This window comes from Metopolophium dirhodum, chromosome 6, assembly GCF_019925205.1.
Source record: "Metopolophium dirhodum isolate CAU chromosome 6, ASM1992520v1, whole genome shotgun sequence".
NCBI classification, from domain to species: domain Eukaryota; kingdom Metazoa; phylum Arthropoda; class Insecta; order Hemiptera; family Aphididae; genus Metopolophium; species Metopolophium dirhodum.
The window spans coordinates 33,464,651-33,478,144 of record NC_083565.1 but is presented as its reverse complement, the minus strand read 5'-3'; the positions used below and the strand labels follow the sequence as shown (position 1 = coordinate 33,478,144).

General features: G+C 27.8%; 1 protein-coding gene across 5 annotated transcripts; it reads right to left on the bottom strand.

The window, feature by feature from the left end:
* Nucleotides 1-680: 680 nt before the first annotated feature.
* LOC132947888 (kelch-like protein 2) lies at nucleotides 681-9,050 on the bottom strand. Of its 5 annotated transcripts, none has more exons than XM_061018131.1 (12): nucleotides 5,890-6,234; nucleotides 5,012-5,279; nucleotides 4,573-4,696; nucleotides 4,283-4,511; nucleotides 4,044-4,219; nucleotides 3,878-3,974; nucleotides 2,889-3,045; nucleotides 2,711-2,823; nucleotides 2,339-2,650; nucleotides 1,837-1,977; nucleotides 1,528-1,780; nucleotides 681-1,454 (listed from the first exon to the last, which is right to left on the bottom strand). In XM_061018131.1, the coding sequence occupies exons 3-12, from the start codon at nucleotides 4,692-4,694 to the stop codon at nucleotides 1,267-1,269; spliced, it is 1,788 nt and encodes a 595-aa protein (XP_060874114.1). In that variant the 5' UTR covers nucleotides 4,695-4,696; nucleotides 5,012-5,279; nucleotides 5,890-6,234; the 3' UTR covers nucleotides 681-1,266. The 5 variants fall into 5 exon arrangements, with proteins under 5 accessions (XP_060874114.1, XP_060874113.1, XP_060874115.1 ...); XM_061018130.1 differs by having other exon boundaries at nucleotides 5,012-5,240; XM_061018132.1 differs by lacking the exons at nucleotides 5,012-5,279; nucleotides 5,890-6,234 and adding an exon at nucleotides 8,788-9,050.
* Nucleotides 9,051-13,494: the final 4,444 nt, after the last annotated feature.

The window sequence follows — 13,494 nt, the reverse complement described above, 5'->3', positions numbered from 1 at the left end:
TCGAATACTTTATGAGACTGCCCCCCCCCCTGAACTACGCCTATAGCCCCACAGGTTTTATTTTTGCTGTAGAAAACTGTCAAAGCCCAAAAGTAACAGTTCAATTAGTAAGTGTGTGGTGTGTCCCCTGAAATCAGATGTATTTTAGGCCCTGCTAATTAGTATATTAAACGTTCTAATCAGTAATAGTAGAATGCTTTAAGTATTTATTATCTAGGACAAACATTTTTTTAGTTATTAAAATTTATCATAATCATTTATGAAGCAATTGTACAAACATTGAATATCTAATGTGGTCAACATTTGAACTTCATATGTATATGCACACTAGTTTTACGCTATTTTACATATAAAATTCCAGTAAAATAAACTTATAAGGAATCTCGTATACATTTTACAAGACATATGGGTGTTGAAATTAAAATGGTGGGTGAGTGGATGTCTCTCTGCTATATAGTAGGTTACAAGTCGGTCACTGTATAATGGATGGTATTAAATTTGAATTCAATGATATAATATCATTGTATATAAAAACCCATTCTGAGCATTGAGTTGTCAGTGTGGATATTTTATATTATATATATTGTTGTTACTTATAATGAATACCCTATTCATAATAAGTAATAACAATAGCCGGTTAGTAGAATTAATATTATAAAAATATAGCAAAATAACTAAAATTGTTATTCTTGGTTATTTAATATGTAATTTCTTCCAAATTTGAACATAAAATATTTATAAAAAAAAAACTGTGTTTTGATGATATTTTTTGATTACAGAATAATAATTGCTTTAAATTTTCAATCCTTGACTAAAAATTTGAACATTTTATACATTTTTTACTACAAAATCATTTTTAAAATTTGATAAATGTTGTCAAAAATTAAACTTTAAATGATTATAAAAAAAAAAAATTGTGCATAATATGTATTTTTAATATTTTTCAACTGATATTTAGGCAATATAATATCAGGAGCCTTGTTCTAGATTTATTACATTTTCAATCTTTTTGATTCAACAAATACATTTTATTTACATTAATATAAAAAGAACTAAAAAAATTGGAAACATAAAATGTCCATAAACAGCTCAATACAAGTCAACATTTTATGGTGTAAAGCAGTGGTGTTTACAATAGGTATAATTTTATTGCTGGTTTATTTAATTCAACAATAATAGTTTTTTTATTCTATAATACACTAATTATCATAATATTACACATAATATGATTGTATATTATAACTACCAACCATGAGAGCATTTACGCTAATCGGTCTTAAAACAAGATGGTCTACAAACAGGTACTGCAGCAAAAATAAATCCAGTATCATTTATACAGGTTTGCATTATTTTCCATGCATTGGTTTTCGGATTGTATATTTGGATAGTCAGCGTATTAATACACTCTGTATTACCCACAACATACAATAAACCATCTATAACAACTACTTCACCTATATCAAAAAAATGTAATATTTAATACATTTTTACAAATATATTCTTCGAAAATATAAATATTATAGTTACTAGAATAGTTTTCAAAGGCCATATTAGTCACTTTAGTCCATACTCCGACACTTGGTCTATAGGCCTCGACAGATATACAATATCCTGTGCCTTGTTTACCACCGACAGCATACATAACACCATCTATGACTGCAATACCAGGATTAGAGCGGCGATGGAGCATTGGTGCTACTAGTTTCCATGTGTCAAGACTGGGATCATAACATTCGACTGAATTTAAATGTTCTTTTGTAGAAGTATCAAATCCTCCTACCTATACAAATGATACAACTGAATAAAACTTAATTTTACTAAAAAATATTTTTTTACCGCATATAAAAGGTTGTTTAGAATTCCAACACCAACATTGCATCTCTTGTTAGCCATACTAGAAACCATTTGCCATTTTTCCAAATTGACATTGAAAACTTCAACACTATTTAAACAAATAGAACCATTTTCCCCGCCAACCTAGATTTTAATATTATATAATGTTAATTAATCATATACTATCCATCCCACGCCTAGTTTTCCTTTTTTAATATAAAACTATAAATTAATTTTGGCCGAATGGTTCCATATCGTTAGTTTAAGTAAAGTAAACAAAAAATTCTATAATTATTTCTAGTTTCCAATACTCAGATGGTATTCGATTGATATTAGATGATAATCAATACAAATTTTATGGACCAACCTTTTATATACATTTTTTATGGGTATATTTAATTTGACAAATTTTTAGTATTGCTACCTATCTGTGTGAAAAAAGCTTGTAAACACAAATAATTTTAGCAATCACTGAAAAAACAAATGAGTAATATTAGTAACTTACAGCATATATATTATTGTTCAATAAACCGACGCCTAAACGACTTCGATCAACTAACATATTAGGCATTTGTACCCAACTGGATTTTTGTGAAAATAAATCAAGCATTTGAATACACGGATAAGATTTACATAACGCTGTCGATCTATGGATACGACCAACAGCAACCACAAATTGGTCTGCTATTAAGACAAGATGATTTATGTGGCACTTCTCTTCCATATCTAGTGCAATGCGGCTTACGTTGTTAGTAGGGTCATACAAACTTATAAAATTATTATCCATAAGCGGCGAGACACTAAACATAAGAATAATCTGGAAGAAATAAATTTATAAAATAACTATAAAGGTAAATTTATCAAAACAGAAACATACTTTTTGTAAATCACCAGATTGTCTAGGTTTACACCGAATAGTTTTTGGTATAGGTATTATTTTTTGTGACTTGAGTAAATGAAATTGTATCGCTTCTAATATATAATCTTTACCTAAAAATATTATAATTATATACTACAAAAATTACAATAAAATTATAATTTATGGAAAAGCATACATTTATGATTATTTTTAAGGAGAGGCTCTTCAGATACATTTTTTAATAGATACTGTTTTGAAGTTAATGGCAATCTTACATGTTCCATCAAATCTGGCAAAAATTGTTTTCTACAAGATAATTCATGTCTTACCCAATTCAGAACACTTTCAAATACCTATAATATATAAACACAATTTAATTAATATAAAATAACAAAATGTAAATATATAATATTGTCGCCAATATCTTTTTTTGCTCAATAATATATTTTTTTTGTTATACCATCAACACAAACATATTTAATTGATTTGCACAAGATATTTTGCATAGCTAGATCTAATAACAAATTTTTCTTGCAATCTCTTAAACAATTTTTTTTATTTTTTTTATTGCAAGCCATGAGTTGTTTACTATATCTCTATATTAGTATATTTAAAATATAAATATTGTTAAGAGTTATATTAGATAGGTATATATATAGTTTTATTATTTGTAATTTAATATCTACAGACAAAGTTTATTGTAAGAAACATTAATCATTAAAATGTATTACACCTATAATAGATGTGTAATAGGTACTTCATATATATTATATTAAAATAGGTATTTGGTTTTTATCAACCAAACCAAATCAATCTTTACATGGGACAACCACCAAAATATTAATTTCTATTCTGTAAAACGTAATTCAAATACATATACTTTTTACAAGCGGCCACTATATAAGATATAATATTACACTTGTACAGTTATTCATATAATATTTTCATGCATACTCTGTTCAAGTTCAGAATCGTATTCCCGACTTGAGCGCAAAGCTTGGCAATACAATAATGCGGGTATACAGATAATTTACAGGGTGGAGGAACAAACGATTGCTGCCAGACTAAAGCCTGACGAACTGATCGCCGCTGCATGACTATGCAACAGAGTATAGGTAAGCAAATTGAGCCATCTTCAAGTTTCAACCCATAATAATAAAATAACAATAATTTTAGTTTGCTTACATCTTCTTCAAGTTGAACAGCAAGGTCAGAACTGGAGATAAGTTGAATCACTTCTTCAAGAGATAAAGACAGAAATTCATCACATTTTACCAATTCTCTGAAAATAATAAACGTAATGTATAGAATTTACTTACTGAACAAGAAAATTAAGTTATGTTTATCATACAAAAACTTTTTTTTAATATAGGCATTAGAAGTTGACATCAGTTCTGTACAGTAATGTAAATCAGCAAGTGCTCTGATTCCAAGACAATTTGAAGGATTTAGCTGTATTTGCAAAAATTCTTCACATGAGGCTTTTATATAGTCTAACTGTATGAGACCTGCAGCCGCTAACAAATCCTTGAGAAATAAACAATAATAAATTAAAATCATTTTAGAATAAGTCTTATAAATATGTAATACCTTTACATTCTCTTCATTTACAATTATTTCTCCAGTGTAAATATAATTTATCAAAAGTTGCAAAATGGTTGAGTTTAATTCTTTTATAATAATACAATCTTTATTCCTTTCTTCAAAGCTAGTGAACATGGCTCTGAAATATGGACTTGCTGATACTAATACAACTTTATGTCCAAAAATTACTGTACCATCGTCTGTTTCCAACTTAACATCACAAAACATTTCATCACTAAAAACAAACATTTGTTAACTTTTTATTTTTCTAGATACTAAATTCAGTTACTACATACATCCTTAATGATTGCAAGACCCCAAATACTTCTGCCGGGTGAGAGCTATTTTTAAATTTTTTTGGTTCACATCTTTTAAATTTCAGAACACTTGGCAAATGTTGTAAATCATTTTCATCCATTTCTGTAATAGAAATTAAATATTTTTAAATAATATGTTGAAAATTGTGAAAATGATACTTAAATATACGTGGTTTTACCAATTATTCAATATATTATACATATTGTAAATTAAATTGAAAGCTACTTAAAAATATAAACATTTTTTGTGTTTAGTTCCAGCAGTAATTTACAAAAATTATTTTCATCAAATTTAACGTTAACAGTTGATTGAGCCTAAAATCGTGTTTTTGATAAAGAAAATCATTAATGAGTTCTTATGAATTATACTTAAAATGTTTCTTAAAATTGTTTTTATTGATTTTATATTAGTACTAACTGATCCCGCTCACTTCACTGCCCGTAAAAAATTACAAATTTAAAAAAAATTGTGATTGTTCAACTCAGCCTTCCTGTTAGACAATCTGACTACATCTGATCACAAACAATGTGTGACAGCATATCAAGTAAGAAATGTGCGAAAATTTGATTTGAGGCATGTTTTCAACTGATCTGCACGATTAACCAATGGCAACCAATCCTCATTAGGACACCTCCTCGGGTTGGACCTAGGAGGGTGAAAAATACATTACAATGTATTCTCATACCTACCAAATATACAAAAAAATTTTCATTAACATAGGTCGAGATGTTTCAGAGAAGTGCAACCACAAACACCGTGACACGAGCATTTTATACTAGATTATATAATAGTATGTATAATTATTTAAATTTTGCTATTCATATGCTCAAATGTATGCACCAAAAGGTGGTTGACCATGTATCGGCCCTTAAAACCATAATATTGACATCAAATTATTTTTTGATTCGTTTATGAATTATGATAGGTACTCTATACTCTGTTCCACCTAAGAGTGAACCGCTTTCGTGCACGCAGACTGAGCCGCCGAACAATGCCTGGCCCCCCATGCGATGGCTATGCATTCTGTGATTGGCAGACAATCAACACCGGCCGTCGTCAGTTATCGGGTGCCTGACACCTGTGCTAACGCTCTCATCGGTGTCCGGATTGTGGTGGTAATGCGCGGAAAAAAAACGTGTTTCGGTCAGCCGAGTGTTTCACTCTTAGATGGAACAGAGTATGAGATGGTGTGGTACCAATTTTATTTCTCCGTTATAATAAAACATTAAGTACCTACCTAGTTGTTTTGATAAAATATTATTGAATTCGATACAGAATATTATGTTTTATCTTACCTATTATTTGTTGTAGGTGGCTTACTTCAACAGAAATCGAATGTCGAATGGTATTTACTATTTATTTTATCTTATCGAAAACGTATCCGACTAAAGATTATTCTGAACCGAAATAATAATATTATGTACAACAGTCAGTATTGATTGGTGTAGTAACCTATGGGCTATAACTCTATGAATTGAGAACTATACGATATTATTCAATACGATTTATTTCACATTTAAAATTATAAAATGCCTTCGTGAATAAAATTATTGTGGTCCGTCGTCTGTGGAACGTAAAACAATATTGAAACTATACTCGAGTACTCGACATGTATGTCTAATAACAAATAACAATTACACAACAACTACACAAGATTAATTTTTATCACAGACCTTTGTTTTATATAACCTCAAAAAACTGCGATAATATTATATTGTTATCAATGATAATGAGGAGCTGGTCTCACTGCGCAGTGTTACGTGAACGAAATTAAATAAAGGGTGTCTCAAAAAGAACGCCGGATTTAAATCCGCTATACATTAAATTTATTTTTCTTAAAAGAACATTACAGATATATCATTCTCTTCAGGATAAATGGAGGTTTAACAGTGAAAAACAACATCGGGCATATGACCTACGGGCGATTATTCTTTCCATAAAATTTACCATCGCCCCATCAAGTTCGTTGAGGACACGACTAATGTCTTGCCTAAGTTCCAAGACGTTTTGGACTTTGTTCTGGTAAACTCGTGACAACTCTATGGTACAACAAATACCTATTGGGTATTAAATTGGTTGTTATTTATTGAACGCACAAGAACGATTAGAATATTTATGTATGTGTACAAGTAAAGTGAATTTATCAAATAATATAATATTATTATGTGGTGTTATGATTGATTGAATATTTAAAATTTAAATGACGTGAGTTTAATTACTGACGACATGTTTACAGCCAAGAAAAATCCTCCGTTTGAGAGAGGTTTCTGATAGCAAATTAGATGTTGAAATCTACTTTGTACTTAGCCGGTACCGTCTAGGTGAGTGGAAGAAAACAAATTTCCCAGTATTTTTCAAATTAATCAGGAAACAGAAAAAAATAAAATAATACCTTTATTAAAAACTGCAATATTTACTCGAAACTAGTTTTTGTTCTTTTGATGGACGTCTTGTGACCAATTCAAAAATAAATATAACCGCAGAGACTTACAATGTTCACCAAATATTTACTTAAACCTATTTGTATAGATATGATGATAAAATGTTCAATTTATTTATACAGTGTTGTTTGTGAGTTAAAATGCTTGATAATTCCTCATAAGGTTTTCTAACAGAAATTAAAATATATTAATATATGATGGTTCCTATCTGCAACAAACAATATTATTTACTTAACAAGTGTTTGAATTTCAAATGTAGATGTAAACGCTAAATATTTTGTATCGTCGTACTCGAATGGACATAATATAATAATAAAGTCTGACAGACCGTATCCCTACTAAGATATATCTTAAATCGTGATCAGAATCATACCTCTGATTTTAGATTTTTTTTTATGTATATACCTAACTTTTAATTCATTTTGTGATCAAACTAAAACATCCGTGATTTACTTGAACAATGATGTTGTTGTACAGTTTGAATATAAGGGATGTAGTCAAGTTATGAAAAGTCTATAGCAAAGTAATCTAGTTCATCAGTATACCTATTCCAAAATTCTTGAGTCCTCAGGGTTTTTTTTTTTTTACTTGATTATTATTTTCAGTTTCAGCCTGGAATAATCTTATTATTTATGTCTGATACTTTTTTTATTCGCTGTAGCCTGTAGGCATCTGCTATAATATTTACTAATTAATCTAATAATATAAAATAATATAGGAAGATATGTTACTTAGGTTAATTCCAAAACAAAATGTAAATTTATATTAATTTTATAAAATAGTTAACAGAGTTATTATAATTATAATATCCACTATAAATGTTTGCTTTATTAAATATGTAAAACATTGCCTATTATAATATATCCAATTTTTTTTATAAGCATTTAAAGTTCGAATTTTGAGAAAATTTATTAAATTTTAAATTTGATAATTATTTTGTAGTTGAAAATTTATAAAATGTTTAACTTTTATATTTAAGGATTGAAAATTTAAAACAAGGTTCCACGTCAATAGGTAGTAATAAATTACTTTATTCACAATAATATCATGAATTATACTCAGTAATATCATAGGCTGATGACAGTCTTTGCTCAGGTATCGTTTTTCTTATATAATGATATTATATCATTGAATTAAAATTTAACACCATCCATTACAGTGACCCACTTGTAACCTACTTTACAGCAGAGCGACATCCACTTACCCACTCTTTTTAACATTAATTTTTTTTTATAAATGCATATAACTACTTTTTTTGGAGCATATTTAAGTAATTTTTACAACATATCAGCATATTTTTTAGGGAATATTTAATATTTTTTTTTGGGCATAAAAATCCGAACCATAGTCATCACGTTTTAGGACAGTAAAAGTGCTTAGATTTTCTTCAATAGTATCTTTTCTGATAGGAAAGTAAATCTAGTTGGTACTTTAGGCCTTGGGAGGGGTCTCTAACCTTATAATATTGTTTAAAAAAATTCCTAACGATCTCAGTCCCAGTGAAATTATCAGGAATAATCATTAGAGTACTTTTATTCATTCTCCTCTTGTTCAGTGTATTATATATAAAATTATATATTATTTTTTCCTATAGTTTTGAGGATGTCAGTAGACACTTTTAAAAAAGTGGGTATATAAGTCCACTATGTTGTCTATGTTCTATAGAAAATATTGATTTACATATTATTATTATTTATTATTGTAGGTACAAAACACTTTTTCAAACATTTTTCAAAAAAAAATTGAACTTACCAAAAAATTGTCTATAATAGAACCGACGAAGCACTTTGTAAAAACTAAATTTTATATTATTGGGAACTGTAATTGAAAACTTGAAAATATGAACTTTTTCGAATCATTACTAAAATTAAATTAATATTAAAAACGGAAAATGTTTCGTACGATCTACAGACATTTTTCTGCTGAATTCAAATATTTTTTCAGTATCAAAATCAGACAACGTTAACTAACTTTAATTGTGTCAAAACAATAAATAGGTATGTCGTTGTAAAATTCGTGTAGTGAAATGTATAATATTATGGTTATCGACTTATTGACATGTGCATGCGCGTACGAGAGAGGTTTCCGTCGGCGGCTCCACCCCGTGAATATCCACCGCCGATACCCGCATTTAATTTAACTCAAATCATTTACAACAAATCTGTCTGAACTAAATTCAACCTGTCTAAAATTTAGTAAAACTTTTTCACAAACATTTTTATTACAATATTGGAACGACATGGTTTGTGTGCAATGCCATTTGTGTGATGCCGGCTGTCGATAGATGGTGCTGTGTTGAGAATATGTATATTATTATTATTATTATTATTGTTCTTCGTTTACCTATCAAATTTCGTCCAAATTTGAACTAAAATTATTTATAAAAAAATCATGTTTTAGGACTTAGGTATATATTTTATACATTTTTTGATTAACAGTATTAACTACTTATGAGTTATGAGAAACCTTAATTTAAATGTTCAATCCTTAGCTATAGAAATTAAACATATTATACATTTTTAGCTACCTAATCATCTGCAAATGTGCGTTATTGACAAATAAATTACAAAAACCTTTTAATAAAATATTAAAAATTTAAAAATTAATTGAAATACAATAAATATATATCATACAATGTATGAAAATTTTATATAAAAAAAATTATGTATCGTATATTATGCTATACAAAATGTGGCTTGTCAATGGCTATAAATTTATGATATACAAAAATATAATGGCCCTCTGATTCAACAAACATGCTCATTCCAATTTTTTCTTCAATAGTGCAATTGTTCAAAGTTATATGATTTGTGGAATTTATAATTTTACCTAGACCATATTTTCAATATCTTAAAATTTTTTTGTACCTACTACTGAAAGAGTATTCTGTAGGGATACAAAATTTAGTTATTCGCTTTTCTACTGTAAATTATTTAATGGGTATTTTTTTTAAAAAGTTTAAATAGGAATCTCATTTAATGAACTAACATTTGTATCACTGCAGGACAATGCTTCAGTAGTACATAACTTATAAATACATTATTAAATGGGTTAATATATTAAATTTTAATTCAATAACATAAAACCAATCTATACCAAAAAAATTCTAATAATTATTTTGTAGTTAAAAATGTATAAAATCTTCAACTTTTATAGCTAAGGATTGAAAATTTAAGACAAGGCTCCACGTAAATAAATTTATAAATTACTTTATTCACAATAATATCATCAAATATATTAGTAATACCATAGGCTGACGGACCATTTTCGTACAGAACCGTTTTTCTTATACAATGATATTATATCATTGAATTCAAATTTAACATCATCCATTACAGAGACCCCCTTGTAACCTACTGTATAGCAGAGCAACACCCACTTATCCACTTTTTTTTATTTTATTCATGTTTATATTATTTGAAATTACTCGTATATTTTCATGCAGCAGAGCGACATCCACTGAACCGGTTTTTTTAGATTTTGGTAACAATACCAACCAGAGTTGGGCAAAATTTTATCTAGGTAATTATTCGAATAAAAAAAATATTTGATTGATTTTTTAACATAATTATTCGAATAATTTGAGAACATTATTTTCAAAAATTTTTTTTATAATTATTCGAATATAAAATCTATTCGAATAATGTCAAAATATTATTATTCGAATAATTTGCGATCATAATTTTATTTAAATAATTTTCAAACATAGTTATACTAGTACTAAATATGTAAAATAATATAATGGTTATAATTCTTCTAGTGTGTCTACATGTATTTAGTATGTACCAATAGTAATTATTTATCAATATTGAAGACGTTATTATTACATCTAGTATAGTCAAGTTTCAGTACTAAATTATAGTCCCAGATTTTTTGGTGTTCGGTAGAATAACTTAATTTGTCTTCAAATTGATAATAGCAATAATTATTCTGTTATGTATTAAATTAAATTAATTTTTTTAATAATTTAATAAGCAAACGTTTGATTGATATGTATTACCTAATTTTAAATACTGCAGCTTGTTCTGACGCTCCAAGAATGCGAGGTGTATATATATAGCTGTAGCGTGTTTATACTACTATTTATGATTGTTGTAATAATGTTACGAAATATTATCATCAAATTATAATTTCACATTATAATATAATTAAGAAAATATATATATTTTAGATTCTGAGCGAAGCGATGAATGTATTGATTTTACAATGATGTGTATTTTTTTTATATATTTTTTATTTTTGTGTCTGTCGTCACCTTTTAGGACAGTAAAAGTGCTTGGATTTTTATCAATAGTAACTTTTCTGATAGGAAAGTGAATCTAGTTGGTACTTTGGGGGGGTCAAAAATAAAAATTTCCCAGTAGTTTTCACAAGCGACGTGAAAAATAAAAGAAAAATTAAGGGAAAACGGGAATTTTTACGCAAAATCTGTTTTCGAGAAAATCGATTTTGGTTTTTGGTGTAACTCTAAAACAAATTACCGTAGGGACATAAAATTTTGACTGAATGTTTATATTAGCATTTTCTATACACCATACAATTTACAAAATATTTTGACTCTTTTTGAGCTGTTTACGGCCATTGTCAGTTTTCAATTTTTTTAGTTTTTTTTTCTATAAATATCAATAAAATTTTATCTGTTGAGTAAAAAAGCTTGAAAATTTAATAGAAGGCTCCTAGGTTATTGTTTCAAAGGCAGATGAAAAAAATTAAAAATCCTTAGTCACAGTTTTTATTTATAAGCATTTAAAGTTCAAATTTTGACAAAATACGGAAAATCACGAAAAATAGCAAATTATTTTGAGTTGAGAATTAATAAAAATTTTCTTTTTAAATCTAAGATTTGAAAATGTAATATAAGATTACTCATAAGTTTGTCTACCTTTATCAAAAAAAAAATGTCTAGAAGAAACTCAAATTAAATTTTTATGAGCGTCTGAAATTTATATTTTCACAACATTTGATATTCACTCGATATCTCATGTAACGATTTTCTTATTCTGTTGTAATTAAAAAACGTATGACTGTAGATACTTCAAATTTCACTGAATGTTTGTATTAGCATTTTATATACACGATAAAATTTTGAAAATAATTTGACTTATTTTGAGCTGTTTACGGACATTGTCAGTTTTCAATTTTTTTAGTTTTGTTTTCTATAAATATCAATAAATTTTTATTTGTTGGGTAAAAAAGCGTGAAAATATAATATAAGGCTCCTGATATATTGTTCTAATAGCAGTTGAAAAATATTAAAAATACATAGGCACAATTTTTTTTTATAAGCATTTAAAGTTCAAATTTTGACAACATTTATCAAATTTATAATTTATTAATTATTTTGTGGTTAAAAATGTATAAAATGCTTAACTTTTATGGCTAAAGATTGAAAATTTAAAACAAGGCTCCACGCAAATAGGTTATATATAAATTACTTTATTCACAATAATATCATCAAATATACTTGGTAAAATCATAGGCTGACTGACCGTTTTCGCTCAGAATCGTTTTTCTTATACAATGATATTATAACATTGAATTCAAATTTAACACCATCCATTACAGCGACCCACCTGTAACCTACTGTACAGCAGAGCGACATCCACTTATCCACCTTTTTTTTATTGCTTGCTTACCGGCTCAAGTTTTGTCTATTTATTAAACATACCAGAAATTCTTTTCGATTCTTTTCGAGCAGTTTGCGGTAATTTTATACTTTTAGCCCCACCACCCATTTATTTTTTTAAGTCATATTTCTCCCAAATTAAAAGATTAATGTAAATACGCGTCACGAAAAATAATAATTTTAATTTAGGTAGAATAAGGTACTCAACTAAATTAACACAATACGCAGAATAATTGAATCATACACGGCTGTCGCAAGTTAACTGAAGTCCCTGATCAATGATAATTAATAAGAGTGCCAATCAGTTGTTGTTTTTAAAATTTGTATTAATTTTAGATTTTAGAAATTAAACTATACGAGATTATGATTGCAACTGTTAATTTTCCTTCACGAAACGTGTGTGAAACACACACAAACAAGCGTACATAAATACATACCCATACATACAATGTGTACGTCCCCGCATACAAATATAAATGTATTCCAATTATCAATTAATAAAAATGTATCATTGGGACAATAATTTCTTAGTACATAGTACTAAATATTATTAAATATTATTTTCTGAAAATATTATAAAATAGGCATGTTTTTGCGCTAATATAATATAATAATGGTAAAACAGCAACAACTGGACACCGGCCCATCGGGCCCCTTTTAAAATCAGACAGGGGCAAATGCCCACCTTTCCCCCCTCCCAAAATGATGCCATTGAATATATTATTATGATAGTTCGCAACACGCACTCATTTGAAACGAACTGGTCGGTCGGTGCCCGCGGTGGGATTGTACTATAATAATATATAACAATAATATTATATTATTAGGTGTAA

Excerpts from the sequence above, each read along its gene's own strand:
- LOC132947888 (XM_061018132.1), bottom strand. The coding sequence starts at position 4,694 with ATGGATGAAAATGATTTACAACATTTGCCAAGTGTTCTGAAATTTAAA. Across the intron at positions 4,512-4,572 it reads GTCTTGCAATCATTAAGGAT|TGATGAAATGTTTTGTGATG; the intron begins GTATGTAGTAAC and ends GTTTGTTTTTAG. Across the intron at positions 1,978-2,338 it reads TGAACAATAATATATATGCT|GTTGGCGGGGAAAATGGTTC; the intron begins GTAAGTTACTAA and ends ATTAAAATCTAG.